Source organism: Parasteatoda tepidariorum, chromosome 6, assembly GCF_982258835.1.
Source record: "Parasteatoda tepidariorum strain Cologne lab strain chromosome 6, Ptep-v5.0, whole genome shotgun sequence".
In the NCBI taxonomy this organism is placed as follows: domain Eukaryota; kingdom Metazoa; phylum Arthropoda; class Arachnida; order Araneae; family Theridiidae; genus Parasteatoda; species Parasteatoda tepidariorum.
In genome coordinates, this window is record NC_141760.1 from 108,610,738 (window position 1) to 108,629,931 (window position 19,194).

General features: G+C 25.3%; 1 protein-coding gene across 7 annotated transcripts in view; it reads right to left on the bottom strand.

Moving 5' to 3' along the window:
* Nucleotides 1–19,194, bottom strand: part of LOC107437256 (long-chain-fatty-acid--CoA ligase 5) — a 371,824-nt gene that overhangs the window by 16,529 nt on the left and 336,101 nt on the right. For 5 of the 7 annotated variants that reach the window (XM_087166428.1, XM_087166429.1, XM_087166431.1 and 2 more), the window contains 10 exons: nt 17,911–18,028; nt 14,658–14,728; nt 13,510–13,611; nt 12,289–12,388; nt 9,860–10,026; nt 5,873–5,905; nt 5,735–5,786; nt 3,256–3,329; nt 2,698–2,766; nt 117–251 (listed from right to left, as the gene is read on the bottom strand). In XM_087166428.1, the coding sequence (XP_087022554.1) occupies nt 117–251; nt 2,698–2,766; nt 3,256–3,329; nt 5,735–5,786; nt 5,873–5,905; nt 9,860–10,026; nt 12,289–12,388; nt 13,510–13,611; nt 14,658–14,728; nt 17,911–18,028 (921 nt within the window). Of the gene's footprint in view, nt 1–116; nt 252–2,697; nt 2,767–3,255; nt 3,330–5,734; nt 5,787–5,872; nt 5,906–9,859; nt 10,027–12,288; nt 12,389–13,509; nt 13,612–14,657; nt 14,729–17,898; nt 18,029–19,194 lie in introns of all 7 variants that reach the window. The other 2 variants (XM_087166434.1, XM_087166433.1) reach the window with 1 other exon arrangement.

Genomic DNA, 19,194 nt, shown 5'->3' on the forward strand with positions numbered 1-19,194 from the left:
ATATGAAAGTGCCAAAAATTAATTTATGATAACAGTGACATTTTATGGCACAGTAAATTAGACGGGTAATACAAAAATGCAATTATAGACAAGGGAATGCAAGAAAAGTAACATACTGCTGAATATATGAGATTCATTAGTTTAGGAACCAAAGGCACAACATTAGGCTTCAGCTTCTGCATGTCATCCAGTAAATCCTCAGTTGTTCCACTATAAAAACCTAGTCTTCCACCTTTATACAGGCAAAATATCTAACAAAGAAGGGGAGAATCTTAAATAAACAAAAACGATAGTAAATCTAATAAAAGAGCATTAGCTAAACACATTCACAAATAAGGATTTTCACATTCGTCATATCCTACAAACCATTATTAGGACTTAAGAAAATTATTTTACTTTTTAAAGGATATTTGATTAAGAAGATATAAAAAGATCTAGCTTCAAAAAGTTAAATAATTTTTTAATATTTTCAAAAGTAAAGATCTTAAATTATATTAGGTTTAACACCTACATTTAAATTACTTTTACAAAAAAAAAAAAAAAAGATTTTTAAGATTTTCACACTTGTCCTATCCTAAAAACCATTTTAAGGACTTTAGGAAAATATTTGTAACTTTTTTAAGGATATTTGATTAAGACACTGTAAAAAGATTTAATTTCAAAAAGTTAAATAATTTTTTAATGTTTTCAAAAGTAAAAATCTTAAATTACATTAGGTTCAGCACCTACATTTAAATTATATTTACAAAACAAAAAAAAACAAAAAAATAATAATAATACATTTGACACATGATTGTGGATAAAAAAGTTAAAAAATGAAAAAAAAAAAAAGCAAACTTTATTTGTTATATATTATTAAGTGTAGTTTCTCATATAATGTTCATCCCATTTTAAATAAACAGTTATTCTATAAGACACGAAAAAAAAAATCTGCAATGAAAAGAAATACACCCTGAATTTTCTTAGTATTTATTCTTCACATGATAAAAGCTTCACAAGACAAAAATTTTACAAATAGACCGTGATATTTTTTAAACTAAAATACATACGCCAGAATACTTTAAAAAATGGCAACTGACAAACTAGAAAAAGGATTTTTTGCTCCATTTAGGTATAACAATGGTAAATTTTATAGCAAAAAATAAATAAATAAAACAAGATATTTTTTAAGTCGCAAATTACGTTGTTCAGAGCAAAGTTTTAACAGTTTCTACTATAATTATATTAATGGAGATCTGATTAGCACTGAAAAACTCATAATTAATCAGCATTTAAAAATTCTATAACTACTTCATTGAGAATTGAAATTTACAACTAATTGATTATAATCATTTTTAAAATGAGATGAATCAATTGGGAAACAACTAAACTCCACAGAGATTATTTACTGAATATACTGAAAAAAATAAATAAGAATGTGACCCATGATTTTACTACCATTAAAATTTTATAATTAAAAATTATTAATTGAGTTTCTTTTTCATACAATAACTGAACTTTAAAAAAAAATTGGAACAATACAAAAGACTGTAGGCCTGAACCATGTAGACTATTAACAGACATTTCATAAGTTTGAAGTATTGAATTCAGCAAATTTTACTGGCATTATTAAAAAAGATGTTAGATCTAAATTTCAAATATTTCTATTCTTCAAATAGATTATTTTAAAACCCACATTTGCATTTTCAAAAATATTCTGATTGCACAAAAATCAAAACAAAAAGATTAAAAATCAAGCGAAATAAGAACGATAAATAACCATAAAATCCCAAAATATACCATTGCTAACATAGATAGAAATTCCCTGATATTTTCAGACCACATCTTAAGACTTTAGAGAGTCCTGAAACTTTATAAGAATTTTTCTAATTTCATTTTAATGCAGTGTGATTTTAAAAATTTACTTTGATACTGTAATAAGAATTTATGAAAAAGGCAGAAATAGTTTTAAGAAGAAAAATTTTAATTTTTTTCTACCTTAATATGTTTATTATTTCATACCAAAAAGTTTCATATTAAACATAAATTTAAAAAAATGAACAAATAAAAGGTATAATCTCATTTAAGCAAGTTTATTTCAAAAATGCTTAATATTTTAACTTTTTGGTAGAAATAATAAAATAATTGATTATAATAAATTATTAAAAGAGTACTTATCACAAGAAAAATAAATGATGGTACAACTCAATAAGTTTTTATAAGATATAAATTATTAAACAGTTTAAATGTCTTTTCTAGGTTTAGATTTTCAGAAAAAGTTGGTATGCAACACATAATATTTAAAAGTATAACTACTTCTAAGATTTATTTTAAAGTTAGAAAAAGAGAACATGAATTTAAATTGATTCCAACTATCATTTAATATCAAATATTCAATCATATTTTTTTCACAAAATACAATTTCAAAAATTTTTAAAATTTCAGACAACTTTCTTCAACTTTTACAAACATTTATTCGATTATTCGAATTTTTTTCAAGACATTCTGATTTCACGTAATAATGAAATTGTATGAAAAGCAAACTTTGCGTTGGTACATTTTAATCCAATAATGAATTCCCTATTAAATTATGTTAAGCACAATATTATAGAAAACATAATCATCAGAAAAGTAATGTGTTATGAAAGATTATACTAAATTACTGAATAACATAAATCTGTAAAGATATTATACATAAATAAAATCACAAAAACATACCTCATTAATTATTTCATAGATATGTGCACAAGGTAAGTAGCAAATCAATGTGTCATTACTCACAGAATCCTGAATAAAACAAATGATTCTTAGGTAAATCATGGCAACATTTTTTACTTTTGTATATTATGAATAAGCATGTTCATCAATCAATGAATCTTTTAATATGAGCAATGTATCAACATGAATATAAATAATAATAAATAAAAACAATCTTAAAAAGCCTAGGTTTTTCATTTTTTAATGGCAACAATAAAGCTATTTGCGACATTTAGTAAATTTTTCTTAAACAAAATGAAAAATCTATTTTCAGTAATTGTAAAAATTTCTTTCATATCTAATATTGTGCAATATTGTACACATATTTAATGCTTTAAAATAAATAATAGAATAAACAAGTTGATGAATAATCTTGTAATATAAATACCTTTAACTTAATCTCTAACAACTCTATGTTTGTTAAATGCTGACATGCAATGGTTAAGCTACAACTTCTAAACATAATACAACAGAATTACAATGATTTTCTAATGATTTACCAGCAATATAATACTATACCGATAAAACAGTAGACAAGGAGCCTATGCAAGAAAGAACATTACGATGGCTGACCACAACACCTTTTGGTTCACCTGGAATATTATCAATATGATTAATTCTACAAACATCAATTCCAATTTATAGCAAAATTGATATTTAGCATAAATTATTTTAGAAATATGAAAAAATTAGAAATAAATTATATTTTATAACCATTATGTTATTTAAAACTTTTTTAATATATTAGGCAGGTAGGTACTTTATTTACATCCCACTACAGCTACACAATGGGATATTGGTGACGATATGGGAAACATTCCTCGAGGATGATCTGAAGACATGCATGCCATTGCAATTTCGATCCTCTGCAGAGGGGATGGCACCCCTACTTTGGTAGACAAACAACCTGCGCGTGAAGTCAAGCACTTTACGTTAGAACTGTTAAACGAGGACCGATATCGCACACCCTCGATCCCTACACAGGCTGAATAAAGTGGTCACACACTTGCTAACTGGCAGCAGCCAGTGATGCTTGATTTCGGTGTTCTCCTGGGAACCATGTTCTTTTTGTCTAACATTGCGGGACTTTAATACATTACTAGGCTCCTTTCACCAATTTCCATAGTCATTTTTTTTTCTTCCATAAAATGTTGATATTTTTAAAGGAAAAGATTATTTAGTTAATAAAATATATAATTTTATCTGAGAGCATTCTGTTAATTGCAACAAAATAAAAGATTACCTTACTTTGAACAATAATGAACATAAAAAAAAATACTTAGTAATATAGAATGAGTGACATAATCAGAAATAAATTGGAAGTAATTTCACTCGTTAAAGAGATTTATAAAAGTTTAAATCAAAAACAGCTTTTATCTCTCATGAATTAAGTTTTTACATTGAATGTTAAGATTTATACCCGGAAAACACAAATTTTTCACTTTTATTTATTCTGTTACTTTCATCATCAGCTTAAGTACAAACTTATCTCAAGAGAGTTAATTAATTTTTTTTACAGCAATGGATAAATATTTATTGCTAAAAGCAAAAAAGTGAGAAAACTTCACAAAAAAATCACTTAAAATTAAAATAACTTTAAAAAAAAATTAGGATTTTGAAAAATTTCTATTTTAAAAATTTTGCATTAAGTTCATACATTCAAATCAAATGGCACTTTCAGCAAGTCAAATTTCAACTAAGTGGTTGCATTTCTGCTGGCTGAAGAGCACAAAAAATTCAACTTCCAGGTTACAAAACACATTCTTTTCCACAAAACAATAAAGTTAAATTGCAATACCATTTCTTTCAGGGTCAATGAGATTAATTTTATCTTAAATCTGTGTTTCTCTTTAAAGAATGTAATTACTGTCCCATTCATTTTAATTTATATTTAAGAAATACATTATTTTTATAAAATAAGGATAATTAAACTAAAGAAAAGAAATAGTTTTTAAAACAACAACTGTTTTTGGCAAGAACTAATGTTACTTTCCCTACCTATAATGCATTTAAAAGGGGGAATAATTACTAAAGGGTCTATAATTACTTTACTATTGAAATTTTGTTTGTTCAATCAGTTATGTTTTTACATATTTATTCTTTCTTTAGTTTTGTCAGAATTTAAATACAGTGTAACGTCCCATATCCGGACGTCCCTTTTCCGGAAGGGTCGATTTCCTGGACACTTTTTAATATTTTGTTTATGATTGATTAGATATCATTCTAATACTAAAACATTATTGCCCAAAAAATAATGTTTATTTATTTTCTGCTTCTTAGATTCAGATCATTTTAAGCTTTGTTTACCTTGGAGGTCAATTATACAGAAAAATCAAATGTACGGACTTCGGAAAGTCCCGCAGATTCCGGATACGCGACTTTCCACTGTAATAATAAAATAACATTATTTTAGAATAAGAAAATTTTTTGTAACACAAGAATACTAAATTTTAAGGGAGTAAAATATAGTAACAAATTTTTAACCTGAGTAATAAGTTAATTAAAATTAATTAGTTAATTCGATGAAAATTTTAATGGTTTGAGGGACAAGGAAATTATTCGTCTATAAAAAATGCCAACAAAGCTACAAATTACATTTTAAAATGTAAAACAAACAATGCTTATAAAGTTTTTAAATTATTATAAAGCAAATGGTGTAATTAAGAATAAAATCTCTCTTGAAATTAAAAAAAAGATAAGGTTTTCCAGTTTATTGTCATTGTAGTCCCCACATTATAAAACAAGAATTCTGGTTTAAAATTATGGGCTTTTTACAAAATGTTTTTTTATTACAAAATTCCTATTATTTCTTCAGAATTCTAGATATAATTCATTTTCTTAAAAAATATTAATTGAATTTTCAACTAAAAAGCTCAACTATAGGTAAATGAATGTTAAAATCATCCACATTAAGTTAATTATGAGACGAATAATGTTCTTAAACATTAAAAATTGACATTTAAACAAATGATTACACCTGATACAGTAACGTACTTACCAGTCGTTCCACTGGTGTAACACAAACAGAAGATATCATCGGCTCTGGGTTTCTAAAATGATACCACAAAAGAGTAAATGATTTTAAATAAAAGAAATGCAAAACTAAAATTGATTCAACAACTAGAATAAAACTTACAACTTCTTTCCTTTCATCAAGTTTACCACTAGCCTGAAAAGTAAAATAGCTATTAAGAAATATAAAGTTTAAATTAAATTGTGTTTAAGTTTAATTAAAGTTTAAAAAAGAATTATACATTTTAAAATAATGGAAAACATTGTACCTTAGCAAATTAAATACAAAAGAAGATTAGACTTAAATTTTGATCGAAATAAAAATAGCATATATTTATTGTACTAAAGTGCATAAGCATTATTCTTTAGAATAAAATTAATATGTTTTTTAAATTGTTATTTCTGATGAAATATGAAATTTTTAAAAAAAAATTTTTATGCACAAAAGAAAAAAAAATTAGAAATATCTTGTAAGATGAAAATTTTATAAGTGAATGTAAAATGGATCTCAGAGATCTAAGAAAAAAAAGCATATTTGCTAATTTATTAAAGGGTAATAGTAGTTAATTAGAATATCTTAAGTGAACAGCATAAAGTCATGCACTCAAAAATTAAATAACAGTTTTACAAGATAAAAGTATAACTTTAAGAAACATATATTATACACTGATATTAAAATAAATAATAAATACAGCAAAATGATATCAATTACTTGGAAGCAGTATTGCTTTTTTGCAGCTTTTCAATATTACATATAAACATTTTAATATAACATTATAAAAAATCAAACTAGCTTAAATGTTTTTTTGTTTTTACTATTAAACTGGTATTTTAGCAACATAATAAAATTTGCATCAATTATTATTTTTACAATGATAAAAGGAAAGCATTTGAAGCTTATTTTCGTATCAAATAACAAAAATTCTAAAAATGTTCAATTTGGTACCCAAACTTTATGGATAATCAATGATAGTACTGGCCTCCAAGAATAATAAAGTGAGCAACAATATTTTTAACTACCAGGGATGAGATTAGCCAAAAGGCAAAAAAGCTGAATTTCCACGATAGTAAATTTTAATAGCCCTTTAATAATAAATTCCAGACAGTTTAAGGTAATAAATAATGTGTTGACATACAATTGCGTACTAATCTATTATTATAAAAACGACTACATTGATACTTAACATTTAGTGAAAATAAAAATTACCAATTGAAAAAATAAAGCTGGAAATTATATTTTTCCTCAGTTCACATAAGAGACAATTATTACTTGAAAAACTACTTGGTTTAGCAAATTAAAACTACTGAGAATATACATTAATATTTCATTTCTTTTAATAAATACTGTTATGTGATTTATAGCAAATATATCAGTAATATTACTTTTTAAATTATATTGGGAAAAAAAAACTTTAACAATGGACCAAATCATTATGTTCATGTTATAGTCTAATCTAACTACAGCCCTTTGAAACATATCAATAACAGTGAAATAGAAATATATAGTAACTCCTTAACATACAAAAATTGGTATTTTAGTTTGAAAAATTACATGACAATCAGCAACTGTTTAGATAATTGTTTTTTATTTGATAAGAATTTTGCATTTTATAGCATAAATAACAGCAATTATAAATAAAATTTTGATGATGAGTTAATTAACTCTTTTTCCAACAAAAAAAAATTTAATTGAATCCCTTTTTAAGTTATTGCTTTTGTTTCCTATATCTTTTATGTTTGCTATATTTAGTTGTTAGTCCATTTTCAAACATCTTGTGACAAATCCTATTTTTTCTTCTTTGCGAGCACAGAATGTAAGTTTTGAATATATTTCCTTCCAGTTTCTCTGATGTTGTAACACTTACATATACATACTAATAATCGTCGTTAGAAAAACAGTCACCTTTATAGTAACTAATTTTTAAAAAAAATTTACTTCTTACAAGAATCGCGAGAGTTGATCTTAAAATTGCGTGAATATGAATAACAATTATGGATTTTGAAATCACATGAATATGAAACTAGATATACGATTTTGAAAATGAGAAAATACAAACTGGTATATAGAATTTTTAAAACGCGTAAATACAAATCCCGATTCATAATTTTTAGATCGCGTAAATACGAACCATGATGCGTAATTTTTAGATTGCATAAATAAGAATTATGATGCATAATTTTTAGAATGCGTGAATGCAATGCCCCCAATCCCAATGCCTTATTTTAAAATCACGTATAAATGAAAATCAATGTTTGATATTATAAACAGCATGAGCAAATCAAGACATTGAATTTTAAACTTGTGTGAATACGAATCGCTTCATAGGTTTTTAAAAAGGCGTAAATACGAATCATCACAACGTACAATATTCAAATCACGTGAATAAGAATCTCAACACGCAAATATGAAAAGCTATGTTTGATATTAAAATCGTGTGAATAAGAATCGAGATATTGGCAGATTCCAGGTTTGGAACCTCTAAAAGGCTTGTCAGAAACAGCGTCGTTTGAACTACAAAAATCGGATCTATCTGGAGGGCGTGTAAAAAATTCGGAAAATCTTATCTGCTGCGAGTAAAAGGGGTGAAAATAGCTAAAATAAGTAAAAATGAGAAAGGATTGGTAGCTATGTAGTTTGAATTTTCTGTTTCTCTTTGAAAATGGGTGAATTTTCTGAAAAAGCGGAATACTTATAAAAAAAGTGAAATTTTTAGAAAAATCTGAATTTTTGATAAAAAAGCTGAAATTCAAGAGATAAAAGTGAAAAAAGCGGAAATCAGCTAAAAAGCGGAAATATCTCATCCCTGTAACTACAAAATGATCAATTAATTTTAATGACAAAATATATATTAAAACTAATTTTTATACATACTAATAATTTATATATATATTACAAAATAAATATTTAAAAAAACTTACAAAGTAATATGAATTTTCACAAATTTAATTTGCTTCTACATTAAAAATATTTTTTTTACATATTTGGAATTAATAAAATTGCAGACACCAAGGTACTACAAATATAATAATAAAATAATCTATTAGCAATAAAATTCAAGCAGTACCTAATTAATTGAATATTTTTCAATTGAAGAATACTGATCTTCAATTGAAAAGAATATCAATATTCTTCAATTGAAAAATGTTTTGGAGCTACGGACCATCATCCAAAATCCAAATTTTAAAATAATTTTGTAGAAGTGAAATTGACTTAAGATAATTTTCTACAGTCATGAATTGTCACTACAAACATTTAAATCACCTTGGTCTAGAAGCGACCATTATAAGTTCCATGAACATTTTTAGCTGAAAAACATTTAAAGCAATGATATTTTTAATAAATGCATGAAAATCATTTTTTAAATGTTTTTATTTATTTTTTAAATCCTGCTAAAAAAATCTTTTAGTTCGTAGGTAGCTATTATGCCTTAAAAAGTTGAAACGAACAAAGGTTGAACTGATAACTGATTTTTTAAATGTTTTTATTTTTTTTTTTAATTCCTGCTAAAAAAAAAAAAAATCTTTTAGTTCGTAGGTAGCTATTATGCCTTAAAAAGTTGAAACGGACAAAGGCTGAACTGATAACTGACGATATATATTTTAGAAAATAGAGAATATTTTCATTTATGTTTATAACTTTAACTTCAATTTACTAAAAGTCAAATCTTTAACAAGATAAAAATCTTCTTTGATAATTCATTAAGCAAATAAAACTTTACAAGGTAGTGTTAATATTGAAAAGATTATTTATAAACTAATTTCTTATTAATAAGAACAATAACTGATTTAGTTAATTCACGAACATTTTCTTTTATAAGTTGCAGATATCTATATTAGTTTGTATACATTATAGTATAAAATATTAAGCATTCTCTTTTTTATTATTGTTTAAACTTAATGCTAAAAGATACTCAAAATTAACTTTATTAATTTTTTTTAATTAACTTAACTTTTTTATTCAATAAAAAAAAAGTTGTGCTTAGAAATAAAAATATTGTAAACCTAACAAACAATGTAGACTAGAACAAATATATTATGTAAAACAATTTTAAATATTATACCAAATATGTGAAACAAAATTCAACATTCAAAGTATTCAATATTTATGCACCTCAAGTTCTTTCAAACTCATGATATTGAATCTACTTCCACTATTCTTCAATTCATCTTCATCATCATCAATCAAGATAATATGCTTCAGTTTAGGATACTTTTCTTGATTTTTAATTATTCCAGCAGCATGTTCTGGAGTTTCACAAATCACTGCCTCCATTTCCACTAATAATAAGATTCGAAAACTTATTATATAAAATTTTTTTTTTTAGAAAAATGCATATGACCGATATTGGTGGTTATTGACTTCCATCCGGTGAATGATGACAATCACATAGTTGCTTTAGTAAATGTCTGAAATATATAATAGGTCCAGTTAACTGAAATTGATCGGTATACAATTGCCTGGTATGTCCTACATCAATGTTTTTTTGAAGTTCAGAACCGGTACTCTGAACACTGATGTTTCTCCTAATCTATCCTCAGCAAACATTAAAATATCCAATAAATATAATAATATCAAATCGGATATAACAAATATGTTGGACATTCACTAAAGCAACGATGTAATTGCTGACATTCACTGGTGAATGTCTACATTCTCTTGATTTCGGTCATTCATGGTAACATATATACAGTAAAAGTCTGCTATAATGATATTTCCCAATAGCATACAAAATCATTGTTACAGCAAGCTTGCTGTTATAAGCAAATACACATAAATAATAATAAAATAATATTAGACACAATGAAATGAAGACAAATAGCTTTAAACGTTATTGGTTGCACAATAAGGATAGTAAAAAGCTGCTTACATTTTTTTAAAAAGTTTTTTTTTTTTTTCAAATTTAAAGCAAGTTTCGTTTTTATTTGTTTGCTTTAATTGAATTTTTTGGAGTTTGTTTAAAATAATATTTTAATCCTTTAATTGAAATTAAGTAAACCATTCAAATTTAACTATTAATGTTTACAATAAACAATTCAAATGTATCCTTTTTTGTTTCATGCAAACATAATAATTAAAAAAAGGAACTGATTTCTTTATGTTTTTATATTACTTTACAACTCCACTTAACATGCAAATAAACACTTAAATTTCATTTTAGTAATGCATGTTAAAAAGAGATAATGGCTGTATGAAAAATACATCTCGTTTTTTTAATCCATTAAATTAATATAAATAATAATATACTTAAGGCACTATATCATACATTTCATATTAATAATACGTAATGGGAAAATACTTGAAAATAATGGAACGGTGAAAAGGTACGAAAATAACATGGGTTGAATATAAAAGTTTTAGTACAATAATAAAGTATTAATTATTTTATATTAACATAATAGAGCTTTAAGTTTAATATCAGAGTTCCTAGTTGTCTTTAAAATTTCTGATTTTCCTGATAAAAAATACCTTGTTGTTAATTGCTTTTATTTTTAGGTTTTTTATTCCGATCTTTTTTATTTGTGTGTTCAGAATATCCCATTTAGGAATACTAATATTCTTTTGTTTGAATTAATAGTTCATCTACGAAATTACTTTTGAATACAAATAATGATAAGACACATATTCATAGTTGTTTTCATTTTGAAATTATTGAAATCCAACTTTAAAATATTCAATTAAAGAAGCCATGGACTCTATTGCAAATTTCAAATAAATATTGGTATGAAGAAATATTAACTAATAGATACTTTTTCTTTACACATTTATTACACTAAACACTATAAATGGTTTGCAATATTTTCCATTTATGATTGACATTAAATGAACTAAAATTTGTAATGTTTTTCATTATGTTAACTCATAATTTTGAATACTAATAAACAAATAATTTATTATTGAGAATTGAGTTTTTATTTTTTATAAATAAGTTTAAAAAAGGAATTTTGAATAAAAATAAACTGAAAATTTTAGACTAAAAAAATAAAAAATAATAACAATTATATATATATATGCATGCTTACTGCACTGTCCATAAGTAATATTTATTCAAATATTCAAGCAAGTAATAAGTTGTGTAAAAATTCTACTTCAATCGGTTTTTTTAAGGAACCCTATTCAGTTTTAGGGAATTTTCTAAACTATACAAAAACCAACATAAAATATACTAGTAGACCAGGAGAAACTGGCCAAATCCAGCAGTCTACTGGTAAATCCAGAAGAGTTGGCAGCTATGTAAATATATATGATAAACATAAGTAAGTAAGAGATAGTAAAGCAAGATATTTATTTGAACTAAACTCATTAACTGACTCAAAAGAAGAGGAAATATTAATCTCACCTTAAACAATAAATAAGAAAGAAAAAAAAGTCAAATTATAAGAATTCAATATTAAAAAGAAAAGACCAAGCATAAATAGTTGATTAAATCAACAACTAATTTAAAAGTCCATGCAGAATAGTTTCATACTAGAAATAATAAAGCAACAAATATTAAAGGAAGAAATCATTGACCATGAATCAATCACCATGAATAAACTAACCTTGAGAAATAATGTGTGAGATAGCTTCAGTTCCAAAGCAATTATACAAAGGCACTAAAACCATTGAATAGTTAGAGCAGGCCAACATGGTCAAAACAAACTGAAAGGAAAAAAAAAGCATATTATTCAAATAACTAATAAAAATTATTACAAAACATGCATATAATAGCATTACACATCTCATCAAGGCTGTTATTCAAAGGCTCTGTCTATTGGTAAATAATATAATATGCTATTTTTTAACCGTTGCGCATTTGTAGAAGGTATTCACGACAACTAGGTTAGGTTTTGTACATCTTTAATTAGCTACCACTACATGTATCGCTATGAAGAAAAACCTGAGTTCTGAAAAGAAAAAAATAGTTTACTAATTTTTTTAAATCAGGATTGGCAAAAATTGTGTATTTTTTATTTTATGTAAACAAAAGAATTTACTTTATTTAAATCTGGTTTCCTTTATTATTAAAATTAAATTTTATAAATTTTTTTTTCTTGATATGAACAGTTAGTTTTTAAGCTGCTTTTTTCTCAACTTATAGTTTGTGTCAAAATTTTGAAAACATGAACCTTTAAGCGCTCCTGTTTACGACTGCAATATTATTTCAGTTTTTTGCTGGACTACTAGGTTAGGTTTTGTACATCTTTAACTAACTTCACAATACAATATGTATTGCTATTAAGATGTATATATACGTATATATATATATATATATATACATATATCAGTTATAGTCGCCTCATCCACAATTTGAAGTGATCTATTTTCATATTTATCTCTCTCTTCTAAAGCAAATCACTCTTCTATTTATAGGCAACGTTAAGAAACCCTGGAAATTTTTCGAACGAATATTTCTGTTTGTAGAGATCATGAAAATTCTGAAAGCATTCAAAGCATAAAATCGGAAGATATCAAATTTGGATTTAGAAAAAAAAAAAAAAAAAACATTGCTAAAAGTTCAAGAAACGACATTTTAAAAATTTGTAATGAGACAAAGGAAAAACTTGTCAGCAGCATTCACAGATCAATAAAAAAAACTTTAATATACTAGTATAGACCTAACACATAAGATGAAAAGTTATTTTACTATTTCAGAAGATTTATTAAATTGCCAGCTTTCTAAGCTTTTAGAAAAAAGCTTTTTTAATTTTTTTACTTTGTAACAGGCAAGACTAATAAAACAGTAATAGAACTTCAATAATATGAATGAATAGTATATTTACTTCAGGTCTAGTTTTAGTACATATACCAATCATTGTTCTTTGAGAAGGTTCAAGACCCAAATTAATCAAACCAGAACCAATGTAGTTCTTTCTTTGTACAACCTATAATATAAAAACAAAAACTAATAAGAAATTTAAAGAAATAATATATGATTACTATGTAGTAATTTGAAACTCAAATTATTTATTATTCTTATATAAGATATAAGAAAAGAGATTCATAAAAAGAATTAAAAAAAACAATTATTAAAACAAAACAAAAAAATGCAAACAGTTTCAAAATTAAAAAAAAAAAGGATTAAAACGTTATCAGCTTATATGATTATGTCCGAAAAAGATAAATCTTTCTAATACTGTATTAATATCGCCAAAGCAAAATATGTCAATCAATACAATAGAGTAAGGAGCAAAATATATATATATATATATATATATATTATTTATATACATATACATACACACATATAAAGAACTTACTAACAATTATTGTTAAAGTTTTTGACATACATTAGTGAAACTTTTAACATTAATTAACTTCAACATTGGTAATGGAAAACATATAGAAATAATTTATTAATCAAAATGCCTTTGTAACAATTATTGATAAAAGTTTTCTAGATAAAGTGCAAATCCAGGATAGTAAATACTCTTTACATTTAAGTCAGTTTATTTGTAGAAGTGCTTTGTCTAGAACTTATTATTTTTAAGACTAATTTATTTTACTCAAAATTAAATTTAGTTAAACATTGAACTACTGCATAAAGAAAGTATTTCCTATTACATTTAATACGTCTCTTGTTATAGTAAATATAAGTAAAATTAAAGGATCATAATTAACTTTGCAATAAAATAGAAAATAATTTCTCAAATAAAAATATACTTTTTGATTAATTACAATCACTTAAAAAGTTAGACTTTTAGGCTGCAATTAATTTTCTTTAATTTGAATAATTTAAATTTGTCAACATTTATTATTATTATAACTAATTGGATTAATCAGTTTTAAATAGTGTAATGTATAAAATTATTCCAGACATTATTGAAAAATCTTATTTTTTCCTTATTAATTTTTATTTATTTTTGGCTTTTAAACTGGAAACGACTTTTCTCACTTTAAAAACTTTCCAATTATGGTTAAATATACTTAACTCTGAATAAGAGATCCATCTATATTCTCCAACTTTATGTGGATATCTAAATCCTAGACATTCGCCAGTTGCTGCAATTGAACAAAGTTCCATAAATGACTAATAAAGAAACAACAGTTGGTTTAAGGTAGGGATGCACAATTTTTTTGTGAGTCATTTTCTATTGCAAGTTTATCAAAGTGGGGGCCGGATTCTTAAGTATAACAACATGTATTTTTATGCAAATAATAATCCTCTAAAAGCTAAATCTTTTTTATCAGTCAACTTTGTAATATATTTATTTATTCTAAATTATCCCTTTTGAAGATTAAAATTGATTCAAAATAAAAGAATACTAATCTGACACTTTTCTTAAAAACTTATACCTCTCTCAAAAATATATATGTTTATTTATTGAAATAAATGCAAACTTGGTTGGGGGTGGGAAGAGTTTTTTTATTGCATCACAAGATACAAAAGTTAATTTAAAAAAAAAAATTCATTTTAGTAAGATTTTTCTTTTGTTGCCTGGTTATATAGTTAAAATTCAAATGACTTTTGACACCAGACAGACAGGTTATGGCTTTGACAAAGTTTCAACAACATTGGTACATGTTATTAGGTTCAATTAAATTAGATTTGTATTTAGCAACACAATTTTGATAGATTTCTGAAGGGGCCATTGTAACTTCTGATTTATTTCTAGTTATTGATAATTAGTTAACTTCCAATTTTTAATTCCATTCCTTCATTTTAGTAAGATTTTTCTTTTGTTGTCTAGTTATATAGTTAAAATTCAAATTAAATTTGGCACCAGAGAGACAGGTTATAAACCAAATTCTTTTTTTTTAATACTCTGGATTAATTTTCAAAAATATTCAAATGACATCTATCGATACAGCGAAGATCTCTGCATCAAAATTTGACATATAGTATCCCACAGGGGAGCTGTGAGAAAAGAGCTTACTGTGTACTCCTGCTCCGCTGCTGTCTTGTATTTTTGAGCCGTCAGTGTACCAGGAGTCTGTTTAGAAGAAATTTGGCTCCTTTAACGGACCCTTCACAATATATCTTTTCATAAAAACGGACCCTTTACAAAATATTTTAACTTAAAAACGGACCCTTCACAAAATGATTTTTCTTTTAATCGGACCCTTCACAAATTTTGCCAATCTTCATTATTGTTTTGTTAATCAAATAAACCCTTCCCAGGGCAGAAAACAAAAAAAGATGGATGTAAACGAATTGAGTTTTGTCTTCCGCAGACGATTCTTCCATTATTCGTCCGAAATGAATATTCTGGGTTCAGTAGTATAGGTTAAATACCAAATATTTGTATGTTGAATCGCTAATTAAGAAACAGCAATTGCTGTTTATTTTTGAAAATTAAATTTTTTTATTATAATTTTACAGTGCCGAGCATAATCTTGTATCGATTTACAAATAAAAAACTCCTTGAAAAAGTTTCTTGCAATAACTGGACCCTATTTGCACAAATTCAAAAAAGCGGACCCTGGTTGAAAGAATGTGAGTAATTTTTTCACAATTTCATGAAAAACGGATCTTTCACAAAATGTCTGGACAGACCCCCGTGTACACTCTCGTCCATTCTGGTTCAGGGTATTGCTCTCGTAGTATTAGATCGTTATATATTATTATATTAGATCATTAACCAGGGTTGGGATTTCTTTCGGAAAAAGTACATTCCCCCAAAACACTAAAAAGAAGGAAGTAACTAAAATCTAAAAATGACCAGTACAATTGTTTAGCAACAAGAATTAGCTATAATTTAAACAAATAAAATTTAGTTCAACACAAAAAGGTTGAAAGCTTCTCTTCATATTTATTCTCTTAAAATAATAAAAATCAATTAAACTTATTATAATGTTTTAGTTTAAACGGATTAAGTCTCATTTTCCTAAATAAATATTCACTCTTACATCTAGATAAATTATGTGTATTTAATACTTTTAGTTTAATATTCCATTAAAAAAAATTCCTTGTTTCGATAATATTTACATACTCGTAAAATCATTTGGGTTTATAGGTTTTATTCTGATTGTAATTACAATAATATTTATTTTGTTAAGATTATTTTCAACTGATTAAATTTTTATTATTTTTTTTTTTGGGGGGGGGGGGGATAGGGGGGATAGGGATAATGAAATTTTGAGTTATTTTCAATTTTACTATTATTTTATTAAATAAACACTTTTTACTCAAAATTGCATATTTAAATGTTCATTTCCTCGTAATTTTAAGTTTAAAATACAAAATAAGAGCTTTAAACTTGTTTATCAGTTAATTGTTTTTCCTTAGTTTACTTTTTTTGAAGAAAATTTATACACAGAGATTGTCTTTAGCTTAATTATAATAATTTTTCAAAATCTTCAAATTTTTCTGTTATTTTGATAATGAGTGAGAACAACTTTTGAAATATACACATAAAACAGTATAAGGAGGTAAATTGAAAATCGTTGAGGATTAAATCCAGTAATTACATAATATTACAATTTTAACAATAATTAATAATAAATTAATTAACGATAAATTGTTTAATAATAAATTAATTAATGATAAATTTTAAAAGTGGTAAGCGAACACCCTTTCAAAACTCAAAATGCCAGCATCCTTCTCTTTTTTATTTTCAAGGAGAAATCTGGAAATACATTTTACAGAAATGAGAAAAAAACTCATATTTTTTTTAATTTTTAACCTTAAAGGGGTTGTGAGCTGTAGCAAAATTAAATATTATTTAAAACTGCTGCCTTAGCACAGTTAAAAATATATTAATGAGAAAAAGAATTCATAATTTTGTTTTAAACTTCAGGAAACCCATTATGATCAATAGCAAGATTAAAAATCAAAACATGCCTTCAAAAAAAATTACAAAATTATGCAAGTAAAATAATGCTATCTTTGTTTAAAAATATGTTAATGCACAGAAGTATTCATGATTTTGTTTAAAACTTAAGCTAAGCCACTATGAATCAACATATAATTAAAAAAATTTCATACAAAATAAATTACAACATTATTCAAAATAAAACAATGCTCAAAACATTAAAAACTTGCAGAAATATTTGTTATTACGACAAAATTTAGCTTTAAATTGCAATAGAAAGAATAATTATCAAGTAAAAAAAAAGGTAATTGAAAGTTGGAAACTTTTGTTCAAATGAATAGAATTCAATTTTAATTCATAATTAAACAAATTCCATTTAGGGAATACAAATTATGCGAGTCAAATTTTAATACTTACAATATCACTTACAAGATTTATTTAAACCAGATAAGAGAGCATCACACACGGTTTCGGATCCATCACATAGTGAGTCAATAAGCATTTCAGGATTATCAACAATGCCAGAAGCCCTTATTCTTCCAGGGCCCTGAAAAAATTACAAGTGTTAACAGCCAAATCATATGAACAGGATGAGTAAAAAAAAATTTCATCAACACTGTAAGCTCACCACAATTTGTGAGGTGTTTTAAACCTTAATCACAAAGTCGACCAATAGGTATTAAATAAATAACCACCACCATTATGAGATTTGTAAAGCTAAATTATAACTAAAATATATATAATAATAAGCAGTAAAAAAATATTTTTAAGCACTACATACATTAACAAAATGCAAAATAATTTTCAAAGCCTTTACATGATCATGATGAAATAACTAGTTTCTGATAAATAATTATTTTTTTGATTATATTTGCCACCATAAAAAGATCAAGAGATTTTTCGGTTCCATTTCAGAGGGTGGAAAATGAAATTGAGAATATCTTGTGAAATGCGGCAGAATTGCACATGAGAGTACAAGAATCTCACCGAATCCATTTCAGTAGATGCACATGCAGACTCCCAAGTATTTCATCAGATATGTAACATGATTGCCGCTATCATATGTTACGAAGCGACGTCAAAATGGATTATGGCTGAATGAATTGTGAAAATGTTGAATAGAACAATATGAAAACCCAGCTTTTGCATAATATGCAGCAAAAATCGACATGATAAAGAAAAAAAATTATAATTTTCGAAAAGGGAAAATGTAACACTTTTTAAAAATACCCCATGAAAAAAAAAAAAAACACCTTTAAGAGTTTTTAAAAAACGAAAATCAAAAATAAGCGATTATTAAAAACACTACACACCATGAAGAAGCTTGAATTCCGAAATTATATGTGGGTACACAGGACATTTATTTTATCAGTGGTCCCTAGGACAAGTAATTGATGCAAAAAAATAAAAATAAATAAAATGGTATGATGTTTTAGCTTTTGTCTATTGCAGGGGTGATTGTAAGCCCACCTCGAAAATCCTGAAAACATCTTTAGTAAAATCATTAATAGCAAATTTCAAAAAATTAATGTCCTTATAAATTTAAATCATTGATACCTTCAAAACATGAAATTCTAAATAAATTATATGATGCATAATTTAAATGAATAATTATGTATAAGTTTACTTTTATCTCTGATCACATTTATTATTCTACCAGAAAAAATATTTACGAATGAAAGATGCTAAGTATACGTTTTAGCTCTAATATTT